Source organism: Megalops cyprinoides, chromosome 20 (genome assembly GCF_013368585.1).
Source record: "Megalops cyprinoides isolate fMegCyp1 chromosome 20, fMegCyp1.pri, whole genome shotgun sequence".
NCBI lineage: Eukaryota > Metazoa > Chordata > Actinopteri > Elopiformes > Megalopidae > Megalops > Megalops cyprinoides.
In genome coordinates, this window is record NC_050602.1 from 27,493,403 (window position 1) to 27,513,295 (window position 19,893).

The following is a 19,893-nucleotide window of genomic DNA, read 5'->3' on the forward strand; positions in this document are numbered from 1 at the left end:
GTGTCTGTGCCCTGGGGTTACAGTCACACATCAGTCTGTGCTGTTCCCCATACAGCAGTACTGACAGCGGGAGTCTGTTTGATGCTGAACTCCGCCCAGCCAGGACAGGTCTCAGATCAGTCTGTGACACGGGAGGCGGGGGCAAAATAAAGGTGCCATAACTCTGCTGCCGAGTCCCTGAGAGAGCCGGACAAAGCGTTCCCAGCGCTCCGAGCTCTGCTGCCGAGGCCCGGAGAGAGCCGGACAAAGCGCTCCGAGCGGAGTCAATGAAACAGAACATGGCACAAAGGGCACGCTAACCACCAGCCCTCGCAAAGCCACGGGCGATAAGATTACAGTCTGACTGCTTCTGTCCTCCGGTGTCAGGAGGCACATCGATACAGCGCTCTCACACTAACACACACAAACACACTAAATTGTCGCATCCAAACACAGGTAGTGGAGAGTGAAGAGCATTTATGAATCTTTTTAAAATTCACTCCACTGTGCATTAAAAATGAGGATTTCGCTGCCAGAAACGGTGCCAGCGCTTAGAGTGCTTTATGTAGCGCTTCTGTCTGAAACACTCTCCCTGAAGCGAAAGCGGTTACAGCCAGCGGACGCCCATGGCCATGAGGTGAGGCAGAGAGCTCACCTGCATTTATATAGCGCCTTTCAAGGACCTCAAAGCACTTTACTGCAAAGGAGAGGTTACAGTGAATCTTTTTTTTTTTATTACAGCAAACAACGGCTTCAATCTGGTGTTTGCTATCGGCAACAAAAAAAGAGTGCAAGCATTCATGAGTTGTAAAGAAACCTGTGGAAATGGTAGTGTTTTGTGTCATTCTCACTGATGTATGGTGACCCTGTGGCACATGGACACTCGGGTCAGCGAATCTCTGGACCTTTTTCCACTGTGTTTACACAGACGCTTGCTCTGAGCTTCCTCTGCTTTCAGCTCCGTGCTGCTGTCAGTACTGACATGACCTGTTATCTAAACACTGTATTGTGATGGTGAAGCATTGCACCTTTTTGCAGCAATTTTCTGGCTTTTCATTGCTGCAGTGTGAAAGAACCCCATACCTCTTTCTCTGTGATATAACTCTGAGTCACTGGTGTGAATGGGGGAGTGAGAGGGAAATGCCAGCATTTCAGTGCCGGTACTCTGTCAGCATTTTTCCCGCCAAACTCACCTCCCCGCCAGCCATCACTAATGTGCCCCCCCCCAATCTAATCACACTAAGTAGCATGTCTGATGCAACTCTCTGACAGCCTGACCATGAGCTGGGCTGAGTGGGTGTGTGTGTGTGTGTGTGTGTGTGTGTGTGTACGTGTTTGGGAGTGGGTGTGGTAACTGAGGTAGATGACAGTGACAGGAATGTTTGTGTATAAGTGTGTGTGTGTGTGTGTCAGTGGGTGTGGTAACAGGGAGACGGCAGTGGCAGGAGTGTGTGCTGGTGCTCTGACGGCTGCATTTGTGTGTGTGTGTGAGTGGGTGTGTGTGTGTGTGTGTGTGTGTGTGTGTGTGTGTGCGTGTGGTAACAGGTAGACGGCAGTGGCAGGAGTGTGTGCTGGTGCTCTGACGGCTGCATGTGTGTGTGTGTGTGTGTCAGTGGGTGAGTGTGTGTGTGTGTGTGCGTGTGGTAACAGGTAGACGGCAGTGGCAGGAGTGTGTGCTGGTGCTCTGACAGCTGCATTTGTGTGTGTGTGTGAGTGGGTGTGTGTGTGTGTGTGTGCGTGTGGTAACAGGTAGACGGCAGTGACAGGAGTGTGTGCTGGTGCTCTGACGGCTGCATTTGTGTGTGTGTGTGTGTGTGTGTGTGTGTGTGTGTGCGTGTGGTAACAGGTAGACGGCAGTGGCAGGAGTGTGTGCTGGTGCTCTGACAGCTGCATTTTTCCGTTATGTTTGGCCCTTTTGGTTTGCATGGCAGTCTGGCCTGGAAATGTCTGCATGTGTGGTCACTCTCTGGTGTCCATCGAGAAATCTCCTGACAGCGATGTGTTGCTCTGCCCCTCCCCACCAACCCCCCCCCAAAACTGCCCCCTCTCCACCCCCTTTCCCCCCTCAAACTGCCCCCCCCCTCCCCCAGACTCCGTAGCGTGAAAATGGAGCAGAGGAAACTCAACGACCAGGCGAACACGCTGGTGGACCTGGCCAAGGTGTGTGCACGGACGTGGCTGTCTCTCCTCCTCCGTCTCTTTCTCTCCTTCTCTTTTTAAACGAGCTGCTCTCATTTCTGCCTTCCCCTGCTGCAGAATCAGGAGATGTGGTGGAGCCGAGGGCTCCTGGGATTGATAATGATAGACTAGGTTTTTAGCATGCATTTTGTATCCATAACAAGCAGGCAAAGCAAGTTAATTAGCAGTTGTGTGATAACCAGTTGGCTGCAAGTAGCCAATTTGCATCTATTTATTTGTAGATTTCCTCAGACCCATGGCTGAGTCACGTAAGGCCACACTGTTCTCTCTAAAACCTCTGAATTGTGGGCAATATTTTCACCTGCTCATATCAAGGCACTTGGTTGACAATCCCCTGATCAAAGGTAGTCAATAGATAAAATCAATAAGTGAGTACTGTGAAAAGGTAACCTCAGATGTGAAGAGAGCCGTTTAAATCCAGGTCACAGAAAAGCAGCTGGAACAGTATCACTCACAGTGAGACTCAGACAATCTGAAATGGCACAATGTTCGTTGACTCTCAGCCAGATCATTTCTAAGTTGTGCCAGCATTACATTACTGCCTGATTAGCTCCCTAAAAGTCACGTGGCCTTCCTCACAGGAGTCGAGAAGCTGCTGGTTTCACAGTTTATGTGATACAGATTGAAAATATGATATGAAAATAACTTTGCTTATTGCATATTAAAGGGGTTAAGCAATGAGATAATATTTATGACACTTGCCATCCCAGATTTTTTCTTTTTTCGTTCACCGTCCTACTTCCTTTGGTGATGCAGGCTGTTGTATGGTGTTCAGCTGTTTTTGGTGTGTTTTTGGTGTGTTTTGGTGCACGCGCTTCCTCACACACTGTGAGTATTTCAGCTCTCCAGCCTTGTTAGCGAATGCGTTCCTTCCCAAACCGATGCGCTTTAATTAAACTGAAGGAACGCCAGGCCTAGCAGTGCTCTGAGAAAATTGGGTCATCACACCATTAACTCAATCAGCCTCCAGTGTTGCAACATTCTCAGGTTTGGGACCAATTACCTTCAATCAATTTATTTCCCATCTTCAAACTATTATCCCCTTAATGATGTCATCGGTCTCTATCTAATTCTGCCTGTTGCATCTGTGTTTTCATCTATTTCAGTTCTGCCGCAGAGTCAGCCATATTTAATAAGTGGCAGAATACTGTGATAGATAGATGGACAGATAAATAAACAGATATTAATAAAAGATAACAGATGATAAATAAAGTACTAAAAAGAACACATGAAAATAAAGGTTGATTGATTGATGATTAGCCATTTCTATCATCCTCCTCCTGAGATTATAGTATAGTTCAGGGCCCAGAATGTGCCTCCCTCTCTCTCCCCTCCACAGGCCTAAATTATGTGGTAAAGTCCTCTTCACAGGGGACTGTTTTTCCTGATATCCTCATGGTATCAGCAGACCACCAGCTGTGAGCGGTGTAAGCGCAGAGTGACCACAATGTCACCGCGGTGTGACCGCTCTGTGACTGCAGTGTGACCGCAATGTGACCGCAGCAGGTGTAAAGGTGTTCTCGCACCATCTGCAGCCATTTCCCCTGCTGTTACTCAGCAGGTTGCCCCCCCCCCCCCCTCCACTTCCTGAATCAATAGCCAGAAACTGCCAGTCATTCCCCACAGCTTCAAAGCTGCACAACGAAAAAGACAAAATTCCACCTGTTAGTTCTGGAAACAAATGCAAAATATACAGATATAAAAGTTTTCTCACAAAAAATGAATGGAGCAAAATGGTATTTTTAGCAGCTGTGGTGGATAATTCATGTTGCCTTGTTTGCCTGCATGACTGAACGTTACCTTGCGAGTAAAAATACGCACGTCTTTAAATAATGCAAGCTGCAACCGCATGAGTCACTGATGCAGTGTCACATGGTGAGAGCAGCGGTTCTGCACCCCCCCCCCCCTTCCCAAAATCAGCACCAGAATGGGTGACAGGTTAACCCATGCAGAGATGAGGGCAGCTACCCAGGGCTCTCAGAATTAGGTCCTTACATTAGTAATGACAGATGGAGGCCGTAGCAGAGACTGCTTTACTGAGTAATACAGATGTGAGAAGTGAGAACGGTAAAAATCAGTATGGCATCAGGTCCAGGTGCAGAGCTCTCTAACCTGAGGGAGGACTCACTCCCAGCCGGCTCTCAACTACGGCAATAAGTAACAAACTTAATTCTGTAACTGAATACACAACAAGATATAAGGTTAGGTACAATGGAGCTGTCAGGTGGGTGTGTTGGTGAATGTGTGTCGGGGGTGTTGGTGGGTGTGTAATGGGGGTGTGTGGTGGGGTTGTGATGGGTGTGTGATGGGTATGTTGGTGGGGGTGTTAGTGGTGGTGTTGGGGGGGGTTGTGGTTGTGTTAGTGTCCGTGGTAGTGTTGGTGGGTGGCATGCGGAGCCCTGATCACGTGTCCCCCCCCCCAGACGCAGAACGTGATGTACGACCTGGTGTCGGAGCTGCAGGAACGCAGCGAGGATCTGGACAAGCGCATCGGGACGCTGGAGGACAAGCTGGATGCCATCAGCGGCAGCCTGCAGGCGTTGCCCGGCCTCATCTCTCAAGCCATAAGCCAGCAGCAGCGGGACTTCCTGGACGGGGTGACACACCGCTTCCGCCCCGCCTCGCTGGGCTCCGAGCGCTCCTGGACGCCCACACGGCGGCGACGCTCGCCCTCCACCGCGCCACACACTTCCTCCGACAGCGGCTAGCCCGCCTGCCGCGTACCTAACGCCCCCCCCTTCCCGACCCCCCTGAAACCCCGCCTGCCGCATACCTAACACCCCCCCCCCCACCTTCCCAACCCCCCTGAAACCCCGCCTGCCCCAACCCTGCCCAAGACTTCCTGAAACTGACTAAAAGGAGGAACAAAGACCACGACCGACAGACAAAATGACAAATAGTAATAAAAAAAAAAGACATGAATCTAAAAGGAAAACACTAGCGATACGGTTATTGCTTAGCCATTGTGTGGCTGTTGAAGTTAGCTTTTTTGTAAAGCCCTTGTATAGTAAATGACTGAGTTCAGGGTGCTGGGGTGAGGATGACCATCGCGCCGAAGAGCTGAGGAGCCAGAGGAAGCGCTGCCCAGGTGGGGGCCGCCGCCCGCCGGGCGGGGCCTGGGCGGGGCTCAGACGGGCCTGCTGGGACCAAGGTGCTCATGGGAGGACCGCGCCCACAGGCAGGAAGTGGATGTCACGTCGACACTCCTCTTTCGTGTGACAAACGGCACAGGCTAACCCTTCAGCCATGCCAGAAGCCCAGAAGACCTCTGGAAGCTCTGAAATCAGTCTAATCAATAAAGGCAATCTGGCAGGGACACGCCCACACCGTTACCCTTAGCTGCTAGCTGGTAAAGCTAAACACTCATAGTGAGACTTCCAGTTTTCTGGGATCGGATCTTACATGTGGAAGAGAAAAATAGGTGCAAATAACCTTTTTATACTGTATGACTTTAAAGACTGGCATGTGACTTTCAGTGCCATTTCATGACCAGTTTAAGAGAAAACACTGTTAAATGGTAGTGTAGGTTTCTGTATGCTGGGCCTAGTCTATCGGGCAAAACTTGCATTCCTTTTTTCCGATACATTCCTCTACAATTTTTTTCCAAATAAGGACAACATTGATCTCAGATTTATAAAAACAATCAGTTTTTGAACCTTTATAATGCAATCCATTGCTGTCACTACTACTTGTTGTAAAGACCCCAAATGCAATTTTCACTACATGTTCTTCATGTAGCAGCCTAAAAGATTTTCCTCAACTCTGCCAGTGTTTACTTTATACGAAAGATTGACTTGATCCTCCACCTTTTTACTGGGTCCAAATGGTTAAGCTTTCTCATTTGAATAGACCACACCTCCTTTGGACCACACTGGACCAATCTTACTTCAGCATGTAAGGAAATATTCGGCACGGCACCATGCTTTCTGAGCAATGCGATTCCATTTAGCCCACGCATGTATGGCTGCTATTCACATTCCCAAAGTACAGTAACTTCATCCACAGTCCCTCTTACTGCCACAACCAGGGTTAAAACATGAGCGTTTCTCTGTCCCTGACCATTCCCATTGTCCTATTACCATAAATCCCATGCAACAACTTCTATAACAGTCAACTCTGTAATTATGGGCATATTTTAACAGTCAACACACTGCACTCTGACTGCCACCATCCTTTGGCATCTGAGATGCTCGGTGGCATTTCTGTGAGTGTCTGTGGGTGAAAGAATACACTTAGATGCTGATAACTGCCAGCTTTTCAAGATGAGGCTGTTAGGACATACAGACAATCTCTGTCCATCTCTGCCTATGGGATTAACGCTAACCGTGAGGTAGGACATCCCACTCATGTCTTCTTTTTGAAGACATGCTAAGCATCATGTTACATTCCACAGCTTGCTTTTTGGCTTTTATCTGGCGATCAAGTGATAGATCCATTATAAATCATAATTTTGCCACTGATACTACCAACATACTGCACTATGAGATGCAGCAGTAAAACTCAAGTAACCATAATCACCTGGGGTCTTTGAAACATCTAAATAAATCTAAACTCAACAAGGAATTATAATACAGTATATCTGTCATAGGTCAGCAACCACGACAAAGCAGAGCTTCCAGAAGTCTTTGGGCTTGTAGTAGAGGGAAAGAGAGATGTGCTCCTTTGGCAAGCCTTCAAGCCAACAGGAAGAGGACAGCAAGCCACGCCTACTCCGGGTGGGTGGGTGTTTTTATGGCAGAACTGAGAAACAAACCCCGCCCCCTTGCATGTTTCAATGCAAATGGTGATGGAGCTAACCTTTGGGATGGCTTTATGTAATGTTTTTTTCTTTCCTTTTTTTAAAACAGAGATTCTTTTTTATCAGTTATCTAGGATTCTTTTTTTTAGTAATGTAAAATCTAGAGTGGCAGAAATGTGATCAAAACATGCATTCCTAGTTCTACAGCTTAAAAGGAATATAACAAAGTCATTACACAAAAAATAAAAATTAAAATAAAGAGATAAGACACACGTTTGGATGCTACAGGCAGTGAGGTCCCTGATTTGGTGCCCCATGTTAACATTCCCTGTTCAGAGGAGACGCTGTGACCGTCCACACTCACGACAGAATGAATGTCAGAGAGGTGATTACAGGTCTGTGAGATCCTGCCTGATCACACAGTCTAACGACGATCCTGCTGACAAAGCTGCAGCACCCCTACAGGACGGCTTGCCCCTCAGGTACAAGGTGCCACTTCCTAAATTCATCGGAGAATCCACTGTTCTGCTGTGAATCAGTTCATGTGCCTATTGCATTTATTTACTTGGTAGAGCCTCTTAATTCAGGTCAGCTTATATAGTTCACATTTTGTATATTATCCATTTATACAGCTGGATATTTCGTTGAAGAAATTCAGGTTGAGCGTCTCTCTCAAGGGCACGGATTGAAGTGCCCAACTTGGGAATCAAACCTGCAACCTACCGGTTTCAGGCCCAGTTCCCAGGTTGATAGATTCTGCATTCTGACCCACTTACCCATTTGCAGGATGAGGAGGATGGTTCAGAGAGTAGAGGGTGCGCTGCAGCTTTGGGAAGCGACCCAGTTTTGTCCTAAATCAGAGGGCACGGTGTGACCCCAGAGTGCTGATGCCGTTTCAGAACGCCATGGCCCCTGTCCCGTTCCCACACACTCAGAAACTCCTCGCATTTGATCGCACCACCAAACACATTGCCTTGCTGCATTGTGGTCGACACCACAGTCATCGCAATTATTGATTGAAGCGGGTAAGAAAAGAAAAAAATCCAATAATGCAGACCGATGCATTTCAAATCCCTAATGTGAGCTCATTGGTCACGGGGGTCTTTTCAGAGCCATTTATTCACTGTTTTTCCTGCTCATGATTAGGAAAACCTCCAACACACAGGGATTTACTTCAAGAAAAAGTCTTATGGACAAAGTGATTAATGCATGTTTTCCCCTATGGACCAAACCTGACCAGCCGAATGATGCTTGAATTATTGTATTATGTGAATTACTGCACTTAAGGGAATGAAAAAATGGACTAATGACGCTGAATGGATCAGCTAAAATATGCAGCGTTGATGAGGACAGGTGAAATGAAATGCTTTCTTAACTGGTATCAATTAATTTTAAGATGGAAGAAGATGAACTGACTTTTGAGGCATAAATAGGGTGTGCAGCATAACAGATGCAATCTATTTTGCCTTGAGGTGACCTTCTCTGTAATGCAGATCGGCTCCGATTCCTCCAATCAATCAGATGTTATGTGACTGTAGCGCCCTCTGCTGGTTTTTCTGTTTTCCTGGAATTTTCCTCACAGACATGACGGGGTACTTACTGGTTGGTGGTATCAGAGAACATTCATCCTCCTCACCTGGAAAATTCTCCAGTACAGAGGGGTCTTTCGCACTAGTCAACAGAAACCAGTTCGATCTGCATTCCGAGATCTGCTAAACTGAGAACTGCTAGGTTACACTACACTACAGTCTAGATCGCACTACATTCATGTGTAGAATCACAGGCTCATTAATTGAGCACAGTTTTCCAGTACCTCCGTCAGTACTAATAACACAGCACCATGTAAGGTTACCTCACTACAGTGAAAAGAATGTAAAGCCACATCTGGAATTCATTAAATTACTCAGATTTTTTGATTGAGTAAATTAAAGGGCAAATTCCATCAAATTAATTTGTCCACCTATCCTATTGGTCCTATATAGGGTGAACATATATACATCAGGTGTAAAAGTCATAGCTCATTAACCAGCTATATCAGTCACCGTAAACAAGAGGAATATAGCAATATGAATAAACATACCTATGTAGGTAACTTGTGATAAAAGTGTTTTGTACAATTAGTTACGTCATCAATTATGACCACTGAACTTTGACAATGTGGTTGATATTTTTTTAAATTACACATTCCAGACAGGAAACCAGATCAGTTTACCACGTCAGTTTAACCTCCAAAGCAGGATGTGCCTGATGGTCTAGTTGCCATTGGCAACCCTGAGTGGAGGTTTTGCAACAGCCCCAACTTTCCAACAACTAATGCTTTGCATTCTGGACCACGGGGTTTTGAAACGGTCTCAGGTTCTGGTTCTGGTTCTGGCTCTGTGTTTGGACGGGCAGATGAGAGTCCTGCCCCATGCGTTTGTCCTCTATGAGGGCGTCACGCTGAACTCGGGGCCGGGAGATGTGAAGGAGACGAGTCCTGCCAGCTATGCACAGGCCACAGGCCTGTCCCCGCCTCAGTACCTCTGACAGATCCAATATTTCCCTGCCTGTTTCCCCTTCTCATTACATTTTCCTAAATGATTGAAAACTATTATCAAGTATCTTGAGGTTAGGAACCTCATTTTCAGTGGAGACAGGATGAACATCAACAATGAATTTATACTCCGTTATCCATGCAGTTGTGCCAGTGGTTTTTAAAGGATCACAGTCTTTTGGATAATTTTTGAGTCCATTACCAATACATTTCAATAGAGGACACCACTGGAGGCTGGTTTTATCCCCAAATACAGCATTCTTCCCATGAGAAATGGGCTGTGTGACATCAGCATTTTTTAAATATTTTAATATTTTGAGAATACTTATTATACGCAAAACATGAAACAGTTTATATTTATTATAATTTTAGCATGCTCCATGCTGCGATTTCAAAAGATCATTGAAAAACAATCTGAACCAAAAGGGGAAACTCCAGACTAAATATTGCATCTGACCCCTTCCTGCCCCATTCCACAAAGACGTCCGTGTCCTAACCCTGCTCCGCATTTAGGTTCCTAGATCACATTCAAGGACCTTGGCATAATCCTCTGTAATAGCCAAAAAGTCACAGTAATGTTTAAAAATGGAAACAAGCATAACTATTCTACAGATGATAAAATTAAAACACAAAGAAAACCAAGTAAGTATGTATTAGAAATTGTTATTTCTCACTAGTAATATCTGATTATTTTTTAAAAAAGAATAAGTAAATAAAGACTTTAAAAAATAAATGTATAACCACTGTTTTGTATACACTGCCACCTTATGCATATCTAGTAGCACTGGAATAAAAGACTGTACTGAATGGAAACTGGTATTCTACTCTTTACCTTTCTGCTTCTCTCATTGGGAGGAACATGTGTTCAGTAAGGAAGGCACCTACAGCAGGGTGGGTCTATGGGAATAAACCCAGTGAGCGGTTTTGGTTGGACATTTGTAAGGGCTGTTGACTGGGTGTACTTGGTACATCCAACATGTTCACTATTATTGACCTTGTACAGAAAATTAATCTGTTTTCCAATTAGACATTAAAATGAGATGTACATTGGGATGCGCAGTGATAACACACAGAAAAGGTCTATGTGCTGTTTTGGGCTTTGAATTCCTTACTTTAAACTTCTGCTCTGAGAACGAGTGTATGTCCCCCCAGATGTGTATGGTACAGTAAAAGAAAGAGTTGTAAATAGGGTAAACAGGGACAAGTTAAAGGCCTGAGAGGGGAAGATGGCTGAATGCTGGTGCTCTCCCCTTCTGTGTTTTTATTTCTTTTCAATGTCATCTTTCAAACAATACAACATATAAACACAGCGCAAGACCCATCTAATGCTGCTCAATGTACTTAGGAAAAAAGAGGGAGAGAGAGAAAAAAAGAAGAAGAGGGAGAGAGAGAAAGAGGGAGAGACAGAGAGAGACAGAGGGGATGGTCCACCGCAGCGCTGCATAGCCGAGAGGTGGGCGGAGCTTGGCCATGAGGAGCAAACACAGAGGGTGTGCATTTCCTGCCCAGGACTTCCTGCCTGCATTTATTCTGAGTAACAGTGACCTGGGCCTGACCCTCGCAGCGGCCCACGCTGTCTGGCCAACGCCATCACAGGATCATGCTGGGGCCACAAAAAGAAAAGAGACGTGGAACGCTCTGAAAGGCCTGACACTGTGGAGATGTGCTGTGCTGTGCGGCCTCGACAGGACAGGTTTCCCTCACACTGCTCTCCCTCACACTCCCTCACACTCCCTCACACTCCCTCACACTGCTCTCCCTCCCTCACACTGCTCTCCCTCCCTCACACTGCTCTCCCTCACACCGCTCTCCCTCCCTCACACCGCTCTCCCTCCCTCACACCGCTCTCCCTCACACTCCCTCTCACACTCCCTCACACTGCTCACTGCTCTCCCTCACACCGCTCTCCCTCCCTCACACTGCTCTCCCTCACACTGCTCTCCCTCCCTGACACCGCTCTCCCTCCCTCACACCGCTCTCCCTCCCTCACACCGCTCTCCCTCACACTCCCTCACACTGCTCACTGCTCTCCCTCACACCGCTCTCCCTCCCTCACACTGCTCTCCCTCACACCGCTCTCCCTCCCTCACACCGCTCTCCCTCCCTCACACCGCTCTCCCTCCCTCACACTGCTCACACTCCCTCACACTGCTCTCCCTCCCTCACACTGCTGTTACATGTTAATATCAACCTATTCTAGGAAATCATTTAATGAAAAGTTCATGAAAAATATATCGGACAATATTTAGATTTGTTAAATAAAGTGCGCTGCTCAGTTCTGCTAAAGGAAACACACCCAAGAACTATTACAACTACCACAACGTTGTCAGCAGTGTGAAATTACCTATTATGCTGCAACAATTAAAATGTTGTTCTGTTCAAACACTGAAAATGTCCCATTAAGTGAGACGGAACAAAATCGGAAGTCATGGGAGTGAGTAACAAGGCTGCTAACGACCTCGGCTCTCCCAGGCCCAGTCAATAACATCGGCAGCTTCTAATCCCAGCTGTTAACCCTCCGTATCGACTGTGAACAGTGTGAAGTCAATCACAGCAGTGTTTCTGTGAACAGTGCGAAGTCAATCACAGCAGTGTTTCTGTGAACACGCATCTTTGCTGACTTTCTTCTAGGAAAGAGCACACTGCTGTGCTCTAAGGTTGGCGGGGACAATGACAAGGAAGCCACAGGAAGTTCGAATGCTGCTACCGTCAGAAAACAACAGCGTGGCAGTGAAAGAGTATTTCACTGAACTTCTTTTTCTCTGGAACCACCTCACAGACTGGTTCAGTTATGCCGTTAAAGAGCTCTGGTGATGGAATGTTTGGTGGCAAGGACATCATTTTCATCGTGAAGCGCATGGCGTTTGATATGTTTTTAATACAGAGGATTTGTGACAGGTTGTTCCTGGTAGGTCTCTCGGTTTCACAGAAAGCCTGGGGCCAGGAGGGAAACTGGATCGCAAGGAGCCGAAAGGGCAGCAGGGGGGGTGACAGCTGTAGACGGGAGGCGTTCGCAGCGTGTCAAATAAAAAAACAGAGAGAGAGAAAGTCATGAATCATTGAGGGAAAACTCTGAGAGCAGAGCAGCTGCCGTGTAATCGGGGCGCTGCCTGATGTCCTCTGACTGGTCTGTCCTACGGCGCTGCTTCACAGACCCACTGTGTTCGTTTGGTTTAGCGTCAGACTGCTGCTGATCTGTCAGGCTCCACCGAGCCCAGAGTGAGACACTGAACTGGATATGACAGAACTGAGTTATCAAATATGATCCCTGAGCGCAAGAACCATTTTTTTTTTTTGGGGGGGGGGGGGGGGGGGTGTTCAATTAATTGGTATTTCAAAGAATTAATGAATTGGCCCCCTAGATTATTTAGGAAAACCTCTGATTGGCTTGTCCCAGGTCCATTAGGCCTCAGATTGTTAACACGTTAGACAGGCTATGGCGAGTGCTTACTGAAGGTTTTAATAAAGCATGTATTTAAACGTTTAATAAACTCCTGCAGCTGCTGCCACTGTCAGCAGGGGGCACTGCAGGCAGGACAGGAGGAGGGAGGGAGTATGGTGCCCTCAAGAGCCAAGGGACAGCAAAAGCACCAAGACGCCTGATCTCAGAACAGTGAAGTGCATATGCTTGGGACGCAAACCAGGATAAAAACTGATGGGCGGTGACTCGGGACACTCAGGCCAGCTGATGGTGACACAATGCTTTATTCAGACCCGTCTCAGTCTGACGGACAGTGGATAAACCCGGCAAACGCACCACCTCCTGACCTTTTACTGCGGGAGAAACTGCTCCGGAATCATTCATGGATGTGCCACAGCAGCGAAATGGAGATCTGAACACAAACAGAAATCAGTGCATCTGAAGGGCCTCGTTTATCGTGTAGTAATGGCAGTGTAGTGCTTTAAGTTCAGACACAGGAATGATCAACTCCCCATCTAACATTTACAACGCACATAACAGACCCCTTTACTTAGAGCAACTTTCATAGCTTACTTTACTTTTAATCCATTGTCTACTTCTGTAATTTGGTATGTTTACCGAAGTCTCCACCACACCCCACGACCCCCATCCCCCTACCCCTGCCCCACACAGCTTCCCCCTGCCCCACAGTAGCCTGGCCTGGCTCAGCTCAGACTGACAATGTCTTTCTTCCCGGGACATAAATCCATTCAGTGCTCCAGGACAAACCCACAGATGCCATCCCAGGTTTGCAATGGGATTCTGGTATGAACACACAATACAACTGCAGCCATCGTGAATGAAGCGCACTGAACTCTGCTTTGATCCGATTTGCATGTTAGATCTGTACACTACCTGTGCACCGCCCTGCAGGAGAGTGTGTGAGCCTTCATATCACTGAACTCTGGACTCAAACACTGCGTAACGGACACAGGGCATTAAATAAGGCCCTGTGGCCTGCCCTTCCATGCAGCAAAGCTCCTCTCCCATTGGCCCTGAGAACCAGGGGAGGAGCTACATCACCTGCCCGAGTCTGTCTCCATCAGGGCAGCCAAACCCACGTTACTTACACATGATTGGGGAGACACCTTCCGGTAATGTTAGAACAGTGTTACCCAGATGTATCTTAATGTAAGAGACAGAGAGGTGGTGTCCCAGAGCAAGAGGGAGAGAGAGAGAGAGAGCTACTAACATTAGTGACTGCTGCCCCCTAGCTGTTTACCATGGTAAATTTATGACATGGGAAATTTAAGAGCACAGCACTCATAATCTTCATAATCTTAATCATAATTCAGAACCTCAAATCACAGCATAATACAAAATTGAGCTCAAATGCCAAACTGGTGGAAATGAGTTAAAAAATGAGTTTTATGAGTTAAAAAAAGTATTTCATTTCATGAGTGTAGAGAATCAGGGTCTTCAAAAGGGTTAACGAGAGGGAGGAAGGTCTCAGACAATAAACTCTCCAGAGATGAATTAGCTCCACAGCGACCGGAAGAAACAGAGACCTGGAATTCCATCAATACTGCTTATTTCGCATGGATTCAAACCCCGCTGTAAAATAGGGTCCTTCTTAGCTCTGTTAATGCCGGCAGCGTCTCTGAGGCCAGTCTTTAACTCAGATCAAACACAACTCAAGGGAGTCACTGTAGAATGCAGAGGAAACGACAGCAGTTTAACTGTGTCAGACCGCATGACACACAGGTAAAGGAAGGAGTGTGTTTAATGATGTAATCAACCAGTTAAAAGTGTTACATGAACTCAACCCCATGGCTAATGTGATGAGGGCGATCCATTCAGCCGAGTACTCAAAAAAAAAAAAAACCTAAGGAGGCTGAGCAAAATGTTGGAGGGGTAAAAAGAACCCAGATGTTTTGTCTCTCCTAATGTTAGACGCCTTTGCTTTAGATATTTATAGACACACCCTGCTGGAAATGCCCAGGAGCTGGGCTTTGCTCGGAGCTCGGCAGTTACAGCTCGCTCTCACAGAGCTTAATGATCAAACCACAGCGCTAACTCTTTGTGCTGTGCTGATAAGCACTCTGAGTCACCTGCCGTGGGACGGCCGCGGTCCGCCGCGCGAGAGGCCATCGTGACAGAACTCTCCCCACCTGCCAGCGTCCTGTTCCGTCCACAGCGCCGCGGTGAGAGTCTGCCCTCGACATCAAGGTAAGCTCTGGATCTTTACCTGATTGGGAGATTTCAACACAGAGGAAACACTGGACCTTCTCAACAGGGTCTGTCCTGTCTCGTTACAGTCAGTCTCCAGACAAGAAAAAAAATATGAAGGGCTCATTGCCATGTCAGGATATTCTGAATGTGCTCCTGTGAGTACTCCCACAGGCTGTGACTGTTTTTGCAATTTCAGATATCGTACGCTCTGAGGAAGCAGTTTTAAGCAGTTAAAACTCTTGTTTGTTTTGTGAAAAGAGCCACGGAAATATCAATATGGAGGCAAACGGATCAGGCTTTCCTACGCTTTGTTTGCAGCAGTGAGTTGGAGAAGTGAGAGCTGGGAGTTTTCTCTCACGGAAGTTCCTGCCGTTTGTTTGAATGGCTTCTGACTGTACACACACTGACTTAATGAGCTTTCTCCTCTCGGGAAAAGGGGGAAAGAATTGTAGGTATTTACAAAGCTGAGCAGGAAGAGCGCTTTCACAAAATATCCACTGATGGCTGTGTGTGCATTATATATTCTCCTCAGTCAAGATCAGATACTCATTTTGACAATAACATTGTACTTTATGTTGTAAATAACCCCATGATGGCTGTGTGGCAGCATAGAAAAGTCTGAGTGAAGCAGAGAAAAGCAGAATTATATGACTAATGAAACAGTCATTGAAACTTGTCTGCCCACACTGAATGATGGAAAACACACATTTCTCGTTTTATCAATAGAACGTAGAACAAGAAAAAAGCTTGACATTAAATTATGTAATTATTGAATGTGACCATTCAATTGGTTCTTACTGGCATTTTGCCATGTAATTAAATCCTCAGATTTAATAAGTTTAATAACTCAAAACCTGACCATGACCTTGGCACTAAAAGCCCAACCCTAACAATCAGAGCAACCCATGAAGTTGATGTTTTAAATGAAAACAGACTCATGCTCCACTCTTGTATTTCAGCAGCATCTGAGCTGGGACACCTGGATTCTGCACCTTTATCTTTTTTAAAGCACTGTAATTTTCACACAGTAACAACACTGGCGAACACCTGCAGTGAATATCCAGTCTGCATTATAATGTCTTTATTGAATACACTGGGGTGCTAGGCTAAAGGCTAGAGCTAATGGTTCCCTGGTTCCTGCTAATGGGACCACAGAATGACCTCTACCATAAGGAACAGTTTTGAGAGTGGAAGAAATAGGACACCGCTCACTCATGAGGTCAGTGATTCAAATGAATCTCTCCAAAATCAAAGAGAGGACCTACAAGGAAAACATTCAAAACGTGCCCTCCAGATGATCCCAGACCACGACGACTCCTCGGCCTTCAGCGACAGTGCTGCCCAATCCGGGGTCTCCCCAGAGGATGAGGAAGAGGAGACACCCCAGGAGAGCAAGATGAAGAAAAGGCTCCTCCCCCAGTCATGGAGGGGCCTCTTCAGGAAGTGGAGAAAGGGTGATGACATCACTGCTTCTCAGCAGGGCTCCGTGGATGAGAGGATCCTTCCCAACGGAACCCGGGTCAGCCCCCCCGTTAGCCCCCTGCTGGACCGCAGGTTCGGGGAGCCCGAGGACTCTCTCAGGTCCAGCAGGAGCTCCCGCAAGCCACTGCTAACGGACAGCCCCACAGGGTGCTCCTACCGAGATGCCCTGTTCCACGACTCCATCGGGGGGTCGGAGCTGACCAGCATCCACCCAGCGGAGTACTACGCAGAGAAACTGGAGGTGTACCAGCAGAAGTACTCCTACCTGAAGTCCTGGCCAGGCCTGCTGAGGCTGCTGGCGGGGCTGCAGCTCCTCTTCGGGGGCATGGTGTTCGCCTGCGTCTGCGCCTACATCCAGAAGGACAGCGAGTGGTACAACCTCTACGGCTTTAACGCCCCCAGCTACTCCTACAGCGGCTACTACTACCGCGGGCCCATGACCGCGTTCGTGCTGGCGGTGGCCGGCCTGGCCTGGATCGTCACGGTCATCCTGCTGGTGCTGGGTCTCACCATGTACTACCGCACCATCCTGCTGGACTCCCACTGGTGGCCCCTGACCGAGGCCGCCCTCAACGTCAGCCTCTTCCTGCTCTACCTGGCCGCAGGTATCGTCTACATCAACGACCTGAACCGGGGCGGGATGTGCTACATGACGGTGGGTTTTAACCCGCTGGTGTCCACCCTGTGCCGGGTGGAGGGGGGCCAGATGGCGGGCACGGCCTTCATCTTCATCAACATGCTCCTCTACCTCATCAGCTTCCTGGTGTGCCTGAAGATGTGGAGGCACGAGGTGGCACGGAGGTGGAGGGGGAACCCCGAAACTGAGGTGAGACCCCGCTACCCTTAATCACAGAGGCATTCCCTCACCTGAGCCCAAAAACAGCCAGCCGGGGACGGAGAGGCGAAGCTCTGTGCACCCCGCAGTGGGAGGGGCTACCATGTTCTGTCAATCAATGGCTCAGGCAAAGCAACTGAAAGACTTTGCTCCTCATAACCAAATGCTATGATTGGTTCAAAGCAGTGAATGGCTGGTGAGATGCACAGGTTAGGGAGCCAGACTTACTCTCAGGGCTATAGGCTCCGATCTTAAACAGAACACTGCAGTTGTACCCTTGAGTGAGGTAAATAAGATGAATCAGCTCAGTAAATATCCAGTTGCATGAATGGATTATATTTTCAAACATGTGAAACTGTAAGCCATCTCACCCTCGGTAAAGATATCTGCAAAGTAAACAGACACATGTAACGACAGAAGAGCCGTCCTGCCATCTTACTCACAACTGCAGGGGTACCACACCTGTGCAGGTGTGAGGGAAACTTCTCTGCTACTCTGATGAAATGAGGAACAAACATTACGTAAATCTGTGCTTATTTAATAACAGAAAACCTGTCTGCCCCCCCCACAGCCCCCACCCCTCCAGCCTCCACACTCCACCAGCACCACCCACAGCAGATCCAGGAGGATCACATTTGAGGATGAGGAGGATGGGAATGTGATGAAGAGCAGGCAGATCCCTGTCCCAGAGTCAGGTGACGGCGTGGCCACCCTGAATAGAGCCATTCCCACCGGATATGTCCCAAAGCCCCGGGTCATTCCAGACTACATCATGTAAGCGCAAGAATGTTTTTTTTCCATTTAAATAGATGTTCATATGTACAACTTCCATAACATCTAACATCACATCGAACACAGAGGCATGAGCAGTTTATATGATATATATGTCATGACTGCTTCCTCATATAGATATTATCTTCTCGATATTAATCTTAATAGTAACAGTCTTAATCCCTGCTTATTGTGTTTCTGTCTTATTGTGATGTTATCAGATGCATGTTCCGCTTTGTGAACACACTACGGAGTCTGTTTGAAGGACACAGTTTTAAGCTTGTGAGAAATGTTTAAATCAGAATAAGATCAGCAAACTATTGTTTGCATGGATTTGTAATCAGTCTTGCACTTGTGGGTTTATCCATGAAGGAAATACCCTGATATTCACACACCAGAGGAGAGGGAGAAGTACAAAGCGGTCTTTAATGACCAGTACCAGGAGTACAAGCAATTGCACAGGGACATCAGCGCCACCCTGAGGAAATTCAGTGAACTGGACGCTGCAATGAGCAGGCTGCTCAACAAAGTGAACAGCCGAGAGGTGAGAGTCCCCCGGATGCACAAACACTACGAGGGGACCCAACCCATCACACTGTCAGCAGGGGTCTTAAAGGACACTACGAGGGGACACAACCCATCACACAGTCAGCAGGGGTCTTAAAGGAATAGAGCTTACACTCTAACAACAGACAGCTGGTTATTCTGCCCACTGTGGCTGAACACAGCACCAAAGCAGACCCCCACCCCCATTCCCCCACCTGCAAAGCACTTTGAGATTCTCTAAATTCAAGCCATTAATATTATGCGGCTCAGCAGTGACCTTCCAAGCACATGTGTAGAGTACTGTATGATCTAAACAGGCCTCTGATTGACACACCAAACCTTACAGTGACCACAGGTACTCATCAAATGTAGGACATGTCATTGTGCAAATGCAAGCGTGTCTATGACAACAATCTGTTACACATGATAATGTTCATCATTGATTATTCCACATACCATCTGTACTTCATTGTTTTTCCATTATGCCCTGAAATATGTAAAAAAAAAAAAAAAAAAAAATGATCTAATGCATAATTTCCATCTGCTAAACAGGAACAGGAAAGAATCAATCAGATGCTGAAGACATACAACACGAAAAAGAATGTAAGTCGCGGAATGTGATTTGCATGATCGATTCTGATAATTTATTCAGTGAGTTACTTTGCTAGTTAACCGTTTTCCATATACAATTTGTAGTTTAATATGCCCAACATAACATTAACTTTACATGCTAAAGTAGTTGTCAAGTCTGATAAATGACAGATGAATGTCGTTCATATGTCATATGTTTTCACAGAATATTATTGCAGCTCCAAAGTTATATCTCAAGTTTTTAAAATAAATAAATAAATAAATAAACAACCAAGAAGCATTTAGAAACGGTAGGAACCACAGCTGACCGGTGTTGAACGTGTACATTTGCAGGAACCTGCATTTTTAGAGAAAAAGGAACGCTGCGATTACCTGAAGGCCAAACTGAACCATATCAAGAGCAGGATCCAAGAGTTTGACCGGACCGCGATGGCGAAGAGCGGGCCCTGAGGACACGGACCGAGCGCAAGCGCGCACACGGACTCGTTCTGACTGCACAGCGCTGTCTCTCATTTTGCCCCTATATCGCTGCCTAAGGCCTTTGCTTAGGAACTAGGCTACTTTGATTAAACCTACATTTTATAAAG

The 19,893-nt window shown here is 47.0% G+C and overlaps 2 protein-coding genes across 2 annotated transcripts in view; both read left to right on the forward strand.

Moving 5' to 3' along the window:
• The window catches only part of LOC118795579 (small conductance calcium-activated potassium channel protein 2-like), a 49,756-nt gene extending 44,817 nt beyond the window's left edge, over positions 1-4,939 (forward strand). The window contains exons 10-11 of the mRNA XM_036554161.1: positions 2,070-2,139; positions 4,602-4,939. Coding sequence (XP_036410054.1) covers positions 2,070-2,139; positions 4,602-4,886 — 355 coding nt within the window. The 3' untranslated portion in view covers positions 4,887-4,939. The remainder of the gene's footprint in view (positions 1-2,069; positions 2,140-4,601) is intronic.
• Positions 4,940-16,187: 11,248 nt separating this feature from the next.
• LOC118795901 (MARVEL domain-containing protein 2-like) lies at positions 16,188-19,872 on the forward strand. The gene is made up of 5 exons (XM_036554688.1): positions 16,188-17,389; positions 17,970-18,172; positions 18,542-18,713; positions 19,268-19,318; positions 19,640-19,872. The coding sequence occupies exons 1-5, from the start codon at positions 16,238-16,240 to the stop codon at positions 19,754-19,756; spliced, it is 1,695 nt and encodes a 564-aa protein (XP_036410581.1). The 5' UTR covers positions 16,188-16,237; the 3' UTR covers positions 19,757-19,872.
• The last annotated feature ends 21 nt before the right edge of the window (positions 19,873-19,893 follow it).